The 18,795-nt window shown below is 35.2% G+C and overlaps 2 protein-coding genes and 1 long non-coding RNA gene across 6 annotated transcripts; 1 reads left to right on the top strand and 2 right to left on the bottom strand.

The window, feature by feature from the left end:
• Positions 1-150: 150 nt before the first annotated feature.
• On the bottom strand, positions 151-4,543 carry LOC110875781. Of its 3 annotated transcripts, XR_004859657.1 has the most exons (5): positions 4,281-4,539; positions 4,083-4,191; positions 3,377-3,742; positions 2,225-2,552; positions 151-1,372 (listed from the first exon to the last, which is right to left on the bottom strand). It is a non-coding gene; the product is annotated as an uncharacterized LOC110875781 (long non-coding RNA). The 3 variants fall into 3 exon arrangements; XR_002556602.2 differs by lacking the exon at positions 151-1,372 and having other exon boundaries at positions 2,098-2,552; positions 4,281-4,543; XR_002556603.2 differs by lacking the exon at positions 151-1,372 and having other exon boundaries at positions 2,098-2,486; positions 4,281-4,541.
• A 2,230-nt stretch (positions 4,544-6,773) lies between these two features.
• LOC110875788 (histone deacetylase 9) lies at positions 6,774-11,233 on the top strand. 2 transcript variants are annotated; one of them, XM_022123989.2, is made up of 14 exons: positions 6,774-7,004; positions 7,399-7,511; positions 7,594-7,711; positions 7,796-7,870; positions 7,946-8,165; positions 8,250-8,313; positions 8,939-9,031; positions 9,116-9,224; positions 9,336-9,385; positions 9,478-9,568; positions 9,687-9,757; positions 10,207-10,305; positions 10,428-10,494; positions 10,830-11,233. In XM_022123989.2, exons 1-14 carry the CDS (start codon positions 6,968-6,970, stop codon positions 10,913-10,915), a joined length of 1,293 nt encoding a protein of 430 aa, XP_021979681.1. In that variant the 5' UTR covers positions 6,774-6,967; the 3' UTR covers positions 10,916-11,233. The 2 variants fall into 2 exon arrangements, with proteins under 2 accessions (XP_021979681.1, XP_021979683.1); XM_022123991.2 differs by having other exon boundaries at positions 6,856-7,004; positions 7,399-7,455.
• Positions 11,234-11,388: 155 nt separating this feature from the next.
• On the bottom strand, positions 11,389-15,543 carry LOC110875792 (putative low molecular weight protein-tyrosine-phosphatase slr0328). Its single transcript, XM_022123995.2, has 5 exons — positions 15,137-15,543; positions 14,216-14,351; positions 13,611-13,678; positions 13,448-13,534; positions 11,389-11,622 (listed from the first exon to the last, which is right to left on the bottom strand). Exons 1-5 carry the CDS (start codon positions 15,488-15,490, stop codon positions 11,551-11,553), a joined length of 717 nt encoding a protein of 238 aa, XP_021979687.1. The 5' UTR covers positions 15,491-15,543; the 3' UTR covers positions 11,389-11,550.
• Between the last annotated feature and the right edge of the window lie 3,252 nt (positions 15,544-18,795).

Here is an 18,795-nt window from a genome sequence, read left to right as displayed (position 1 = left end):
AACATCCATCTATCAATGGGTCATCGGCCCTTACCACATCCATCATTCAGCACCGATTTGTGGTGCTATAATGTTTCTTTTGCGGGCACTAAAACGGTCAAGAAACCGCGATTTCCAATCTTATTAACTTGCCAAATCTTCCAACAAAAGAAACACAAAAACAGAAAACAACATACATTATCATGATTCATGACCACCTACAAAAACACCAATTATAGGGTCCAAAACACAACCAACTGTACAACAAACTTCTACATAACAATAATTAACGATTCAGAGGCTCAATCACACGCCACCACCATGATAAGAAGCTTGATAACACTTACTGAGCATTAGCACACATCTTCTTTCGGGCATTTTTCCATTGTGTCCGTCTTCGTTTCTTGTCAAAAGCTTGATTCACAAGTGCTATGTACTCCAGTGATTGAGCAGGTGATGCTTCTGGCTGCGATAGTGGACTTACATTGGTGGTTCCTGGAATTTCAACCATTGCCGTTGATACGACAGGAGTGCATGAGTTGTTGACTACAGCATATGGGACTGCTGTCAAAACCCGAGGTTCAGCAACAGCTGCCTTGATAGGCTGTTGCTTACAACGGGAACACGAACAAACGCATGGATTGGCCTAGTTGATACTAGTTGAGGACGTTGAATTGCAACAGGAATAACTGGAGCGGCTCGTCCCACTGACAGTTGTGGAACAATCGGTTGAGGTGTAACTGAATGTGGAATTGTTGGTGGAACCATGGTGCCTTGAACTAAGTTCGACTTAGTTGATACTCATGGAGTTGGTCGTCGAGTTTCAAAAGGAACGTCTGGATCAACCGGCTCAGTTTTTACTCGTTTAGTAGGCGGTTGAACTACAACAGGAGCAGCTGGAGTAACTAGCTCAACCAACTGTTGTGGAATGATTGGTTGAGGTGCACCTGCAGCTGCAGATGTGGTTGTGGCTGGAGCTATGGTGCTGGTTTTGTAGCTCGCTTGTGCTTTTAAAACGTGCGAGCTAATCTGAATACGTTCGATTTCCTTATTATGCCGGAGCTTGCTATTCACTATGTCCTTCATGTCAGTATCAGACTCTGAAGCCGAAATTAACATAAATGACATGAGATGAAAGCAAGTCACCTCAGAGAAATACGGTCTCGAGTTATGCAAAATACCTAAAATATTAATAATAACAGAGTGCGCCACGAATTGTTCGGCTTCTTTCTTGCTTTTTGGCAATATCTCCCGGATAAGTACCACCTTTGAAAAGCAGCTTAGAATGGAAAACAAGAACCGGCGCCTTTAGATGTTTTGTCTGGTATACAGGTATTCTTATATTCTTCTTAGATGCAAATTCAACCATAATAGACTTGCAATAGGTTTTATCCTGGATTACAACAAGTAATAAGAACCATGATCTCACTCAAAACTTATATATGATTATCACCTTATATTTTTCATTTCCACCTAGCGTGTTACCCATATTATATAAGATTAGTGTCTAAATGCAGATACATAATATAATTTGTAAATGACAAACCTAGTGGTTTTGGTTAACACATTAAAACAATAACCTTTTACTTGATATAAAAAAGGGAGATGAGCTATGAGTTAAGGCATATAGTAGGTGGTGTAAGGCAAAAAAAAAAAACAAAACTGGTAAGTTCATATTTATAAATCTTGAAATGTACTTAGCATAAGCGATCTTTCCCCAAAATACCTCTGAATCAAAATAGGAAACAAAGGGTCATAAAAGGTATAAAAAAAATTTCTTATCGCGTTTTGATTATGTTAAATAGAGAACAAAAACTTAATACGGCATAAATTAATAGTTTTAGGGCTATGTTTAGGAGGTACAGACCGGCAAATTGTTGAACGTTAAACATAGGCACCTCAAGGTGGGTGATGCTAAGTGGTTAAAGTACGATAACTTATGCATGTAAATTACCTCCTAAACATAGCCTTCAGGATTTGTTTAACAAAACTTGTAATGTGATCACATTACCACATTCGACTAATGAATTTTAGTCTTTAATAAAAACTAGACACCATTTCATATTACCTTGAGAGTATGCATATTCATAGTAGTATCACATCTAATTTCATAGTCGATCATTAAATTTACACTATTACTCATTTCCGCATGGTATAAAATCATATACATGTTTACGACCGCTTATTACATTACATAACAAAACTTATTATATAAAAGAAATGCTATAACTTGTAAACATCAAACCTGTTGTATAAACTGCAATGCTTTAGTTTTGTCCTTCTGCGTTATGGCAGTATATGCAATTCTGGAAACATCCAACTCAGCCATCTTACGAAGTTGAAATGTGCTTGATGATGTGTAGCTCACACCATCTACCGAACAGTGGATCTGATCTTTGGATCATGGTCGGATTCTTCATTTTGTGTTTGATATACCGGGGGTGGTTTCCTCAACTTTTGGACATGTTTATGGAGAAGACACCTTTATACCAAATGCCCCCTTGGACCTAAAAAGATTTATAATAAGCAGGACATCACGTCTCTTGTAAATACAAAGTATCCACAAGCATGAACTGAAACAAAAACAGAGATATTAACAACACGTTGCAAATATAGAAGCATCAACAAGCATGGCCAACTTACTTTAACTGTGATTTTCACCACCTAAACCACAAATTACATTAGATAAATCAATATGGAAGCAGTAGCCACAGTAGAAAACATATATTCATTTTTCAAAGCCCTTCAACCCTACTTCTTTTATAATACCATACCCCATGGCAATGCCACAAGTGTATAGGGGTGTTCAAAAAGCTTGCTCGAAAAAAGCTAATTTTGTTTTCGAGCCAAGCCAGCTCGACTCATGGCTCGTATGTATGCGTGTGTGTATATATATTTTAGAAATGTGTGTTAATTTTTTCATTTTTGTTTTTTATGCTAAACCCTAAACCTGAAAATCCTTTTTGGTATTCTTTGCCACCCCTTCACCAAAATCTAAGTATTTTGTTATCATTTCTCCACCTTGATCCACTTCACCACCTTGTCTTTCATTAGTAGTAATTAGAGCCTCTGTTCATGGAAGAATAAAGTAGGTTATTGAAAAAAAAGTAATTGGAAACTCTGTTTAATTTCCTTTAGTATTCGAACTAAAAGTTGATGTTGTAAGTGTATTGAGTGTGTGTGGATTATTTTCACCACTTTAAATTAAAACCAAAATCATTTATCACTTTACCAATCTAAAAGGGTGGGTGGTTTCTAACATTACTCATATTCCAACTTAGTACGTATATATGATAATATATATGATAATATACTACATCATCATCATACTCAGTAAATCTCACCAATAGCAAAGTTAAGGTATGGTCTGAGAAGGGTAAGCTGTAGACAGCCTTACCTCTACCCTGTAAAAATAGAGAGGCTGCTTCCAGTGAGACCCCCAGCTCGATAGTAGTTTTGCATCAAGCCTTGGACATAAGACAGATAACACTCAGCAATTGAGACAAAGGCTGATTAGTGTATGTACCCTCTTAACCACTCTGCTCATCACACCACCATATACAAACTCAAACATCTATTTTGTAGTTCTCCCTCAACTGACTCACCTCTGCAACAAACCCTCTCTGTGATTCGATCGCTTCATCCAGAACCTGTCCTCAAATCAGCCATCTTATCATAATATGTTTTCAGGAGCTCGAACTTCTCTTCTTCAGATTTTAACATTTTTTCTTCAATTTTTATCTTTTCTTCAAGCTCCAAATTTCTGCATAATTTTTCTTTCAGCTATCAACGTCACCACATGATGCATGATTAACCATCCCCTTTTTAATGTTATTTTCACGAAATTAGTAAAATAACGTTAAAATTAGTGAACTTTCACTTTTGCCCCCTAAGCGCCCACACATAACATTACATGTTAATATACTACATATATACTAATTAAGATACAAGATACGATACACATGTGAAGTTGTGAACAACATGTTTAAAAGAAAATAAAAGTGGTCATTTTTTTATAGGATGTTCCACAAATTAGTGTTTCTTAATTCTTCTATATCATAAAATAACTAGCCTTGCACTTGCACGTTAAAAACAATATGTACCTCAGACACACGAAGCCAACTTCGAAATCCAGATTTTTTTAAACAGAGAAATCACGGTCAAATAGTTTACACGAAACAAGCAAAACCATCTGGTATTTCAGCTCGACTTCTGCGATTTTACAGACAAAATATGGATTAAAAAATTGTAGAAATATTAAAACAAGTAAAAGGAAAAGTCTGAATCAGAAAATGGAAGACCGTAAGGATTGCTTGAACAACTGGCTTATGAAGCTCATCTTGTGTTACCGAGCGTTGTTGGAGGCGTTGCTATGCTACGTCAGTCAACTTTTGACTGCCGTAAAAGCAGCGTGACGTGGGAGTCCGGCGCCGTTACGCTCCGGCAACTGCTGCGATCTGAAAGCTGAAAGGAAGAAGAAGAAAGTGTGTTGAGTTTTAGGGCAAGTTAAACATAAGCTTTTAACTTGATGGGCTGGGCCATCATTTTGTGGACTAATTTTGCTGGCTATCATGTTTTCAAACGTTTTAAACTAGCTGGATGCCCCGTCCACATTACGGGTTGTTAAACCGAATATTTCTTAGTTTCATAACATGTACCTATGTATTTTAGTTACTTGCACATATTACTGATAACACGATCTTAACAAAAAATATATTGAGTCAACCAATTAAACCAAAGCACTACCATAGTTTTGCTAAAAAAAGAAAACTAAAACGATGGCAAGTCTATAATTTTAAGCTGGGGGCAAAATAATAATTTGTCAGAACCAATGAGCGAGTTCTAGACACCTGCTTGATACAAAAGTTAAATTGAGCCAACCAAGTAAAATAAAAACTACTATAGTTTTACGGAAAAAAAAAACAATGGCAAGAGTACAAATTCTAACTGGGGGCAAAATCGTAATTTTTTAAATGAGGGCAAACTCATAGTTTTAAACTGAGGGCAAATTCGTAGTTTTAAGCGGAAGGGGGGGGGGGGAACCATAATTTTGAACTGGGGCAAAATCATAATTTTAACCTACGGAAAAAATCGTAATTTGTAGCTGAGGGCAAAAGCATAATTTTATTTTTAACTGGGGGCAAAAGCGTAATTTTAAACTCAGGGTGAAATCGTAATTTTAGAAAAAAGGGCAAAATCATATTTTTGAACTGAGTGCAAAATCATAAATTTGAGATAGGGAAAAAAACTAAAACGATGACAAAGCTACAAATTTTAACTAATCGTAACTTTTTAAATGAGGGCAAACTCATAATTGTAAACTAAGAGCAAATTCGTAATTTTAAGCTGGGGTGCAAAACCATAATTTTATTTTGAGTAGGGCAAAATCATAGTTTTAAACTAAGGGTAGAGGGGGCAATCTTGACCCAAAGCCTTCCAAATGGGTCAATTTGGGTTGCTTTTAAAATTATATGGGTTGATTTGGGTAAGATATTTTAACTAATTGGGTCATAATGGGTCACTTGAAATTCCATCTTGTTATTTTCGGGTCAAAGCGGGTCGACAACATTAAAGAAATGGGTCGATGTGGGTTAGTATCTTAAAGAAACGGGTCGGTTCGGGTCGGGTTTCGGGCCGACACGAGTTTCTGCACGGACGGGTTTCGGGTCGCAACAGGTTTTGGGCCGGCACGAGTTTCCGCACGAGACGAGTTTCGGGTCGGGACGAGTTTCGTACCGTTTCGACGCGAACCGTTTCGACGCGTACCGTTTCGTACCGTACCGTTTCGACCCGTACCGTTTTGACCAGTACCGTTTCGACCCGTACCGTTTTGACCAGTACCGTTTCGAATCGAACCGTTTCGATGGGAACAGTTTCGACCAGTACCGTTTCGACCCGTACCGTTTCGAATCGAACCGTTTCGATGCGTACCGTTTCGAACCGAACCGTTTCGCGATGATCGGTTTCCTACGATGAAATATTAGCTTGTTTGTCACGAACTTGTTCGTATAATTGCTTCGCGAGCTTCTCGCATACTTGACATTTGATGAAAGGTATATCATCTTTACGAGCAACTCCAGGTGATTTTGAAGAATAGGAGATCTGTATACATGATGAAGATAACAGTAGGCATATGATTAATAGATTGAATATTGCTGTTTGATTGATTTTCGCCATTACTGTGTGTTGGTAGCGTATCAACAACGAACAGTAGTTGGTGAGTTTTTTATTTTTGGTGGAAAATATTAGGACGAAATTGCCCCTTGATGTACAATCTCTATTTTTTTAAAAAAAAAAGCATTTTTTTTAACAAAACTGACCCGACCCGACCCGACCCGAAACCCGTTCTGACCCGGACCCGTTTCAACCCAAACTCGTTCCGACCCGAACCAAAACAACCCTTTTTTTAATTGACCCGTTTTGACCCGAACACGTTTTGACCCATGACCCGACCCGACCCGTTTGCCAGGTCTAACTAAAGGCAAAATCATAATTTTGAGTTGGGGGCAAAAACATAATTTTATTTTGAACTAAGGCCAAAATCGTAAGTGTGGGTTAAATTGATTTTTAGGAATTAGTAATAAAATAATTAAATACTTATATGTTAAATTCCTGAAATACCCCTAATTTTAACTGAGTTAGAGACGGGGAGTAAACTGGTAACAAAATCGAGACATCAGGGAGGAAAATGACGGTTTTTAAAGGATTGGAGCAAAACTGTTAAAGTGACCAAACCACAGGGAGCAAAACGGAAGTTTACTCTAATAAGAATCTTAATTTATAACCTAAAAGTTACAAACAAGTGAAATTACAGGGACCAAAACAAAAAATACTCAACTTCCTCTCAAACCCAAAAAACAGTCATCCGCCATTTTCACACAGGAACCGAGCTCGTACTCAACAGCTATGAAAAACCCTCATCAATGGCGGTTCTAACCTCCGCTACTCAGATCTCACTCCTTTTTATCTAAAAAGTTCCGTTTCTAACATGCGGTCAAAAGACAGAATTTCATACTTCTACGACGGTAACTCTCTCCGCTTCCACTTTTACACACAATTACCGATCCTAGTTAAGTTATTCTATATTTATTTGTCTATTATTGTAGCTTAATTTAGTTGTGTTTGTGTAATAATAATCTCGAACCCTACAAGTACCTTGTGTAGTCTTAATTTAGTTGTATGTTTTAATAGGAAAAATGAATGAAGTAGATTATATTTATTGTTTGTATAATAAATTATGTAATTATTTTGTTAACAAATGGTTTTTGAAATTCAGAAATGATTTGGAGTAATGGACTTTTGTATTAGAATATATTATAATTTTTAGGGTTTATTGGTATGAGCAATACGGCCCGGTTTAGGTTTCTAGGGTTTTTATGATCAATATCATTCAGTCTTTCATAATCTATCATGTTGCAGGGGATGCTGGTAATGTTTACTTTGGACCGAATCATCCAATGAAGCCGCATCGGTTATGTATGACTCATCATTTGGTGCTTTCCTATGATCTTCACAAGAAGATGGAAATTTATGTTAGTTTTTTTTTATATGGTTCTTGGTCATGAGGTTGATATGTTGTCTTGATAATATGAAACATGTGGTTATTGAATACAGAGGCCGCATAAGGCGTATCCGGTTGAGCTAGCGCAATTTCACTCGGCTGATTATGTGGAGTTCTTGCAGCGGATAAATCCGGACACACAACATTTGTTTCCAGAAGAAATGGCAAAGTGTAAGAAATTTATAACACCCGATTTAAAGGGTATTTAGCGTTTTTATACCATTGAGTTTTATCTAAAACTTGTTTGTTATCTAGTTAAGCTTGGAGAAGATTGCCCCGTCTTTGATGATATGTTCGAATTTTGCCAAATATACGCTGGAGGAACAATCGGTAAGCTTCATCTTAAAAAATATTTTAGTTGAAACTTAGGTTTAACGCATACATTGTATCATTGCTTGCTAGCAGATGCTGCACGCAGATTAAACAATCAGCTTTGTGACATTGCGATAAATTGGGCCGGGGGGCTACACCATGCTAAAAAGTGCGAGGCATCCGGATTTTGTTATATCAACGATTTGGTTTTGGGAATTTTGGAGCTTCTTAAGTATCATGCACGAGTTCTGTATATTGATATAGACGTTCATCATGGTGATGGTGTAGAAGAAGCCTTTTACTTCACTGACAGGTAGCATCATGCCATCATTCTTCTATTCTCTAATTCCACTTTTGTTTATACAAATTTTGACCTTATGATGCTTTGACTTTTCAGGGTGATGACAGTTAGTTTTCACAAGTATGGAAATCTGTTCTTTCCTGGATCAGGCGATGTTAAGGTATTACACACTCTATTCATCCGTATGCCTCTTTATTTATTTGTATTGTATTGTTTATATATTCTTTCATTTTTTTTTCCTGAATTTGTAATGAGATGAGATCATTAGAGGTCCATTTGTTTATATCATTCCTCTTGTTAGGGGTGCAAACGAGCCGAGCTGAGCTCGAGTACGATTAACTTATGAGAGCTCGAGCTTAAGCTCGGCTTGGTTCGAACTTTGTTTTCAAAGCTCGAGCTCGTTGGTAGTTTTTCAAGCTCGAGCTTGTCTCGTTATTAGTTAATATATTATATAAAAATAATAGACTTGTTTAAGCTCTCAAGCTCGATAAGTGAAGCTCATGATCGGGCTCATTTACTAAACAAGTCTTTTTTTAGGTTCGGACTCGGCTCGTTTACTAGACAACTTTAAGTAAGGGGTAAATGTTACTAAATATTAATACAAACTAATATGAGCTTCACATGCCAGGCTCAAGCTCGGGCTTGATAAATAAACGAGCTTTGTTTTAGGCACACGCTCGGCTTGGGCTCGATAAGGATCGGCTTGTTTCTAGTTTTTTCTGGAGCCGATCTCGAGCAGCTCGGCTTGTTTGCACCCCTATTCTTGATTCAACGTAATTTTGTAGGAAATTGGGGAACAAGAAGGTAAATTCTACGCAATTAATATCCCGTTAAAGGATGGCATAGATGACACCAGCTTTACTCGTTTGTTTAAAACCGTAAGTTTCAAAATTAGGTATCTTTTATGCCTTCCAATATATCGATAGTGCGCTGCTGGATTTCATTTTTTCCATATTTTGTAGATAATTTCGAAAGTTGTTGAAACTTATCAACCGGGTGTGATAGTTCTCCAGTGTGGAGCCGATTCACTTGCTGGGGACCGCTTGGGCTGCTTCAATCTCTCTATAGATGGTACTAATCTTATTGTAATCATTATACTAATTGTCTTATACTATTTGTAAATGATAGATGCATTGGCTAATGTTGGAATACTTCTTTTCTGTTACTTTTGACTTATTACAGGACACGCTGAATGTGTTAGGTTCGTTAAAAAATTTGGCTTGCCCCTTTTGGTAGGTTTATTTTTTAATATTTTTGATTTAAATCTTCTTTTTATTGTTATATGTTGTGTATGTAGACGCTAATATGTAGGGTTTTGATGCAGGTAACTGGAGGTGGAGGATATACGAAAGAAAATGTTGCTCGGTGTTGGACTGTTGAAACGGGAGTTCTTTTAGACACCGAGCTTCCTAATGGTATTTATTTTAATTGTTTTCAACTCGTATAGCTCTGCAAAATTACTTGCTTGATTAAGAAAGATTAAAAGATTTTTGGAACTAAAATATTTGCATTATAAATGTGTGATTGATGCAGAGATCCCAGATAATGAATATATCAAGTATTTTGCTCCTGAGTGTTCATTAAGGATTCCAACTGCTCATATTGTATGTCATCTCTTCTTTATTTATTATTATTTTTTTATTTTTTATTTTGTTATGTCATCTTGGTTTTAGCGAGAGTTTGGGTTATGTTTGATCTCCAACGGGTTGATGGGACAGATAAAAAGTTCAGTTGAAAAGGAAACGGGTCAAATGTGGGTTCAATGGGTTCCTGAGTCGCTCAAAGTGTGTTTCTAGTGCACTGTATGCAAAAAAAAAAAAAAAATTAAAAATAGAATAATGTTGTAATAGTGTAGTTTTGTATTCACATATATAACACAATAACACATCAACTATAACTAAAAAAATATATTTGACAGAATGGATTTCTGGTCAACTCGACTCTACACATGCCCAAAATACCCGTTTTGACTTTTGACACATAACCTGATTTTGCACCGATCTCATACTGGTAATACTCATAAATCATAACTATTTTTTTGTTGGCTGGACAGGAAAATTTCAATAGCAAGTCCTATCTAGGCACTATAAAGATGCAAGTTCTAGAAAATCTTCGTTGCATTCAACATGCTCCAAGTGTACAGATGCAAGAGGTAATTAAGAAGTTATAAAAACAAACTCAAGTAGTGAAATAATTTAGTTGTAGTTTTTACTTGATTCTTTTTTATCGAAAGGGTATATTGTTGACTTAACAATACCTTATTTTTAATTGCAGGTTCCACCTGATTTCTATATTCCTGATTTTGATGAAGACGAGAAGAACCCTGATGAACGTATAGATCGTAAGTACACAAAACCCCTAAAACAGCAAAACTTGTGTTGTTTATTATTAGAGTAGTTGATATGGGTTGGGTGCAATAATAGTCTCATCTATATAAAATAATTATTGTGTTAAATAAAGTTACAAAAATTACATTGGTGCAATAATGATCTAATTTTTTTTTTGTTAATAAAACGGTTTTATGGAGTTCTATACATTTTGGATGCAATTTAGGTGACCCCCAACCCGTTTTTGTTCATGCCAAGTTTTCTAAGTTCATTGATTAAATCAAACCCTTGTTGACCAGTAATTGTTGGAGATTTGTTTAGTTCTTATAGTTACTTTTCTCTCCAACAGAACACACACAAGACAAACATATTCAACGTGACGATGAGTACTATGAAGGAGACAACGACAACGATCATCACATGGATGATGTTTAGAAACTCGGATTGACATATGCATCTTGTTTTAAGATACAGATATTAGAAAATTAGGGTTCATTTGAAGCGGTCGAATTACAAAGAAGCAAACGCCACAATCTGGGTCATGATTAGGAAGTCTACAACAAATGTGGGTTTCATGTCCAAGTAACTGTAAAGTGTCAAGGATATGGTTGATAGAAGTGTTTTTTGTTCTTTTTGTTTTGTTAGAAAATATTAACTTATGTAAAAGGGCTTTTAATGTATGTTTTAGAATATAGGGTATGCTTTTTTGTGGTACCTCTCTAATTCTATCAATCTAATGGCAATTCAGATGAATGCTATTTGAAGTTGAATACCAAGTTAAATCGAATTTAAGTTTATTTTTGTTATTATAGTGATATGCACATAACACATAGAAGAGGTAATTATTTGTACAATGTAGTAATAGGTATCAAGTTCAATTAAAGATAACAATTTGTACAATGTAGTAATAGGTATCAAGTTCAATATTATTCCTAAAATGATTGTAAAAGTGATTACAAGTACAATGGAGCAATTGCATATTAACAATGTTTTATGTGTTTGATTTAACAATCATATTCCATAGGTACTATTTATTTATACAACTTCAAAAGATAATAAAAATTTGCAGTCTATGAAGTACTGTTTTCAGCCAAAATGCTTTCCAAAAGTGATTCACAGGCGTCCTCAAGCAAATCCAACACCTGCCAGAACAAAACCAACAGTCAAAATCTTGCACTCGAGAATTCGTGCAATAGGCTCTAGGGTGTAAACGAGTTGTCAAATATCATGTTGAGCTTCAAGTCTAAAAATAAGCTTGTTTAATAAACAATCCCATGCTTCATATACCGAGCTCGCGACCCTAAACGAGCCTCTATATGTATATAACTATATCTATCCAGAGTAATTTGACTTAATATGATGGATATATATTACATAAAAAAAGTAATTATATATGTATGTATACTTGTCTAGAAATGAAATAACACTATATAATGAACGAGCCGAGCTTCAGCTTGCAACATTTCTCACAACCTGAGCTCGAGCTTTGAATATAGTGCTCGGAACAAGCGGAGCCTGAGCTCGGCTCAACTAGTTTACAACCCTATATATGAAAATGGAGGCTCATTCACCAATTGGCTCATATTTTGGAATCGCTAGTGTATGGCAACTACAGAGACCAACTATTTTTGTGGGTCCCATTTATATTGTTTATGAAGGATAAAGAATGTTGGGATTTTAATCTAATGAATTTTTTTTACTGGTTTCAGGACAAGCAAGACTTATGACTTACATGGTGTTTAGGATCTTTCATCAAAAAGTGTTTATCCGCTTATTGCATTATGAGTTGAATGCCATTTTAGTTGGGCCATTTGGTCAGTTTTGTCCAAACGTTTCATTTTTCGCATGTGAGTCCAAAAAGGTTTCACCATTGCCATTTTAGTCCACTGCGTTAACTTCATCCATTTTTTCTGTTAACAAGAAGGGCCATTCGGTCATTTTATATGTAATTCTGTTCACTAGAAGGGTAATTCGGCCATATAAAATGACCGAATTGCCCTTTCGTTAACAAAAATAATGGATGAAGTTAACCCAGTGGACTAAAATGGCAATGGTGAAACCTTTTTGGACCCATAGGCAAAAAATGAAACATTTGGACTAAACTGGCAAAATGACCCAAACTACAGGGACTAAAATGACATTTAACTCTTGCATTATTGATACAGCAATAAATAACTTTAAGGGTGTTTGGGATTCCTTATACAAACTGCTTATGTGATTATTTGTAAACCGAAGTTGTTATGAATAATCAGTTCTAATAAGCAATCCCAAACGCTGTGTGCCTAGTAATTTGTTCGCAAATGTATGTTTGAATTGAAAACATCAATTAGAGGTGCAATTAAAATGATTAGTCCCAAAGAAACAGCAACAAAATGATCAAGGCGTTATGTAAAATGTCTAAAATACCCTTCAAAAATCAACTTCATCAACGACCTTCAAACAATATAGAGCAAACACATAATGTTATGTAGCACAAAAATTAAATACATAGTATACACTATAGTCCTTACATAGACGTAAAATGGTCAAATAAATTAATTTAAATTAATTACTCAAGTACTTTTTATTAGGAGTTAATTACTGTTTTCGTCCTTGTAGTTTGTCAAAAATCACTATTTCAGTCTATTAGTTTAAAAATTGTGATTTCCGTCCCTGTGGTTTCACTTTCGTAACCATAACCATTTCAATCCATTTATTCTGTTAGTACAAGGACTGAAATGGTTACGAGGTGGACTGAAATGGTTATAAAAGTGAAACCACAGGGACTGAAATCGCAATTTTTAAACTAATGGACTGAAATAGTGATTTTTGACAAACCACAGGGACGAAAACAGTAATTAACTCTTTTATTAGTTTTATCTTTGGGCTTCAAGTTCTCATGAATCTTAGAATTGTGGAACCCACAAAACAAAAGAACGTAAATGAATGTGATTAAACGTAGATAAAACAATTCAAGAAAAAGGCTACCTTCTCAAACCCTTGTTGACCACCATAGTACGGATCGGGGACTTCGGTTTCATCATGTTTTTTGCAGTAAGAACACATCAACTTAACCTGCATACACATTCAAAATCCATTTATATAAATAAAAGATTTGAAAATGCATCCGATGAATATTTTTTCGATATACCTTATTGGCTCCATCAGCTGGTAAGGTCTCCCTAAACCTCCATCTCTCGAAAGCTGCAAGTATATCCTCTGCAATCCACACGAAAATTAAAGTTTTCGTTAATTACGTTTTTGACCTCTTTGTGACTAGAAAACGCGCACAAAATCCCTTCGAGGGCATGTTGATACGCATTTTCGAAGTGATCATTGCAATTTCAAGAATCTGAATAATATGATAAGAAGATTAGGGGCTGTTTGGCAACATCTGAATGGTTAAGTGTTGAACCAGTAAGAGGTCTGAACCATTAAGTGCTGAACCAGTAAGAGATCTAAACCATTAAGAGCCTGTATAATGCTTAACCGTTCAAAGGCAAATGCCTGACCAATACAGATTAGAGGTCTTAACCATTCAGACTCTGTATAAATCTTAACCATTCAGAGGTAAATGTCTAAACCATTCAGACATCTGCTCGTGAAACAAACAGTCTGAAACCATTAAGTGCTGAACCATTCACACATTTATCCCCAAATATGATTAGTTTACTTTATCCCCAAACAATCAGAACATATTTATAATACTGAAGTCGAACGAACATCTTTATGCAATTTATATTATACAAATCTCACCTCTGTTTTGCTTATCCATGGCAAGAATGATATCAAATTCTTTAAAATCCGAAGGCCTTATTGGCCTTGATATCGACGTGATTTCAATGCCCCTTCTTTTAGAGGTAGCTCTCATTCGCGAGTCTGCTGGACCCCCCTTCAAGTAATCAAGATAGACATAATTTTCACAAATCAGAATTCCGAAAGAAATGTATAGAAATTGAAGATCAACCTACAAATGGATACTCTAAATTCTTCTAAAGTACTTTTCTACCCAAATAAACATAACAAACACCATCAAAAGTAAAATAAAAAATCCAAAATCAAGAACAAATGGAGGCAAGGCAACCCATGATAATTGATGTCACAGGCAGAATTGATGAGAAATTTCTAAAAATCGAAGATCAAATCATAAATGGGTACACTTAAATTATTCTAAAAATCAAAACTTTTCTACCCAAAATAAACATAACAAACACCATCAAAGTAAATTAAATTCCAAAACCAAGAACAAATAAAGGAAACCCGTGATGCAATCATCCATAAAGCTCATGATAATTGATAGTACAGACACAATCAATGAGAATTTGAAGATCAAATACAAGGGTACACTTAAATTCTTTTAAAAATCAAAACTTTTTTTACCCAAATAAAGCATAACAAACACCATCAAAACTAAATGTAATATCAAAATCAAGAACAAATAAAGAAAACCCTTGATGTAATGACCCACAAACCTCATGATAATTGATGGTACATTCAGAGTCAATGAGAAATTTGTAACAACTGAAGATCAAGTCACAAATGGGTACTCTTAAATTCTTCTAAAAATAATAACTTTTCTACCCAAACAAAGATAACAAACCCCATCAAAAGTAAAGTAAATTAAATTCCAAAATCAAGAACAAATAAAGAAAACCCATGATGCAATCACCCACAAACCTCATGATAATTGATGGTACCAGCAGAATCAATGATAAATTTATCAGAAAGATTCCTCTTTTTAACCAAATCAGTGAACACACCCTCAGCAGCTGGGCTTCTGCAAATGTTACCCAAACATACAAAGAGAACAGAGAAGGGTTTTTCTGTAATTTTCTCTCCCTGAGTTGTGGAAGCCATTGATGACGTGATTATGGCAATTGGGTTTTGTTTGATTTTTGATCTTTGATGAAAAAGATTTGAACTTTGAGAAAGTGAGTGTGGGTTAAGGGTTACAAGAAAGGGGGATTTGGGGTGGCAAAATGGTAATAAGTTGGGGAATGTTGGGAGGCTACTGGTGTATAGTGTCCTCATGACTTGATGCTAGTTTGAGAGAAGAAAAGGGGCGAGTCACTGAGTCATGAGTGACCTAGAGAGTTTTTTTTAAAGTTTTTTTTTTTTTTTTGGATTATTATTGGTATGGTTATGTTTTCACCACAAAATAAATCTTTGAAAAATAAAATGAATAATGAATATAAATTTACTAATGATATGGTTTTCTTAGATTTGATGAGTATATTATATATGTTTATAGAATAAGAAACTAATGAAAATTGGGTGACAGAGAAACAAGAAAAAATTTGATAATTTTAGTGGGTAGAAAACTTATATTTGTATATTCTTAGGTTGTTATGAAGAAGGTAAGATATATTAATTTGATAACATGTGATATTCATCCATGTCATAAAAAATGCATTTACATTTACTAGTTTTTTTTGGTACTTTTGGTAAAAGTTAATGTCTAAAAGTGTAGTGTATAACATGTGTAACTCTGAATTCAAAGTTGCAGTGTAAAATATGTGTAAAAGTGTAGTGTAGAACATGTGTAACTCTGAATTTAAAGTTGTAGCCTAGAATATGGGTAACTTTGAATTTAATTAGTTCAAATACTATTCACATCTCATTCTTTATTGGCTAAAGTAAATGTCTAAAGGTTCATAGTTCTTTTGAATTATGTAGTGTAGAATATGTGTAACTCAATTTAATTAGTTCAAATAATATTTACATCTCATTCTTTATATATACTTTATATTTATTTAATACAGTAAGAATTGTCCTTTATCTTTATACTCATTTTCAGGCGCCGTCCTTTATGTTCAAAATTGACGAGTTTTATCCTTTATGTTTTCATATCATACACGTTTTGTCCTTTAGGCCTAACTCAATTAGTTTTTTCAGTTAAATTTGGTCATATGCTTTGCACATGAGGGCATTTTTGTCAATTCAAAGGTAAATTCAACGGCAGATTTACAGCTCAAAGCTTCTGCAACCTTTGAATTGACAAAAATGCCCTCATGTGCAAAGCATATGACCAAATTTAACTGAAAAAACTAACTAGGTTAGGCCTAAAGGACAAAACGTGTATGATATGAAAACATATAGGACAAAACTCATCAATTTTAAACATAAAGGACAGCGCCTGAAAATGGGTATAATGTAGGATCGATTTCGACCTGAATGAGTCGTTCGGAAGAACTCTAGTCCGTTTCAGAGGCGGAAACAAAGAAACGGATGTGAAAACAGCTTGAAATACACTTTAAACCTCTTGTATATTGAAATAACAGTGTTTACAATCAGAGGAAATACCGGCAGCACTTCAGTGTCACTTGACCTGTTCGTTACAAATGACATCGTTTGAAGGGAATATATAGACTAACCCTGACCGTTTGAAGGTGACATACCACCCTTCAAACGGTCACCTCTTCAAACGATTAAGACAATTCAAACGGTCACCTCTCAAACTATTACAATCTTCAAACGGAAGCCTTCAAACAATTGGACCTTCAAATGGACTAATCTAATTGGACCTTTCAAACTAAACATTCAAAAGCCAAATTCAAACCAAATTATCCTTGTCGTTTACTGTTGCAATGATGATTGTCATATTATAATGATGTCATCAATTATGATGTCATCATTCAACATGATGACATCATGCTTGATCAGATCCGCAACGCAACCCAGACTCGACATAAGACGAAGACGACAGATGAATGCACCAACAGACTCCCCCTCAGATGTTGACGAGTCTTAAGTGTCGAGTCTTCAACGTCTTCAGTCTTTATCAGTGTGAACGCTCTCTGAAATATCTCACAGTGTAAGCATCCTCAAATCTTTCTCTTCTCTTTTCATCATCATCAACAGACTTCCCACAAACAATCTCTACTCAGATGTCTTCAGACTCCCCCTTTCGATATACTAGGATCGCAGTCTGGCACGTTGAAATCACAAAGTCTTTAGGTGTCGGAACCTGGTTCTCTATCTCTTAGAAACCTGCACATCCTCTACCTCACAATAAATTTTCTGATAATAACTTGTAAAAATCTAATGAGTTACTTGCAGAAATTATATAATCAAAAAATGATTTTACAATGTTAATCTTTGATGAACCACTTGAAGATATATCATTTTTATTTTCAAAACAACACACTCTCCCAAACCATCTGTTCATTATGTTTAGCACTCGGAATTTTGAAAATTAGCTCTCCAACACCATTTGTCGAAAATCTTTTTGAATTTTTCAAAAAAAAAATTATGCTAAAACACACTAAAATCTTTTTGAATTTTTCAATGTAAAGAAATGAAATGCAGAGAAGAAATATTTACATACAATATTTTTGTGAGTTCGTGCAAGAGGATCATATCAGCTTACGAGACAAATCACCAACACCGTTAAGCTTGATTTCATTTTAAGTTCTAAAAAATTTACCTAGATTGTCAGTATACTGGTCCACTTAAATTTTCACACAAAGTTCAACTGATTCGAGATACGATATTAATGTTTTAAGCACTTAAACTTATCCGTGTGTCCCACTACTTGAATATACTCCCGTATCCAGATCCCAATATTTAGTCTTACAGGTGAATATACCACAGATGATATCTGTAAGGGGTTAGGTGCGAAACCGTGAGAGCTCAGGTCAGAACTTCCGTTCAGCAGAGAGATGACGGCTCGACTTTTGGTGGGTCCCCTTTAGAGGATCTTTTTTACAACAGCAATGACTATCAATTTTATTGTTTCATCGATTTGCTGAGGGCGACGCTTTTTCAAGCATTTGCAGAAAGTATTATCCGGGGACTAGGTCAGTACTTCCATACAGCAGAAGTCCCGGGATAATACCCCAGATATCACTGAGCATAAAGACCTAGTATCTCAGAATAAGGGACATTTCAAACAAGATTTCAGGGGTTACCTATATATCCAAGAAGTTGTTACCCACAGAATAAGCAAGTTTGAATTTTTACGGTTTATATCTCTTCACAATTTACTAAATGTGTAAAAATCTACTGACACATCTGCAGTAAGATTGTTTATCACTTTTAAACTTTCCAATTCTTTAGCATGTTGTGGTAGTCCGCTGATGTACTATCATTTCCTCTTTTTCACAACAAACTCATTTTTGGTTTTTATCATGTTTTTGTCTTTTTCAAATTTTCTAATGATTTTGGATTTTCTAAAATTTTCTACTCCCCCTAAAATGCAAACACATTAACGAAAATTGAAAACAAACTGTACAGAAACATGACAACTGATATCAAATTGCATCAATTCGCCATTCACTTGGCATAAACAATCAAAACTCCCCCTATCAACAAACTATTTTCTCATTTAGATTTCA

Source organism: Helianthus annuus, chromosome 1 (genome assembly GCF_002127325.2).
Source record: "Helianthus annuus cultivar XRQ/B chromosome 1, HanXRQr2.0-SUNRISE, whole genome shotgun sequence".
Taxonomy (NCBI): domain Eukaryota; kingdom Viridiplantae; phylum Streptophyta; class Magnoliopsida; order Asterales; family Asteraceae; genus Helianthus; species Helianthus annuus.
This window is presented reverse-complemented; position numbering and strand designations above follow the sequence as displayed.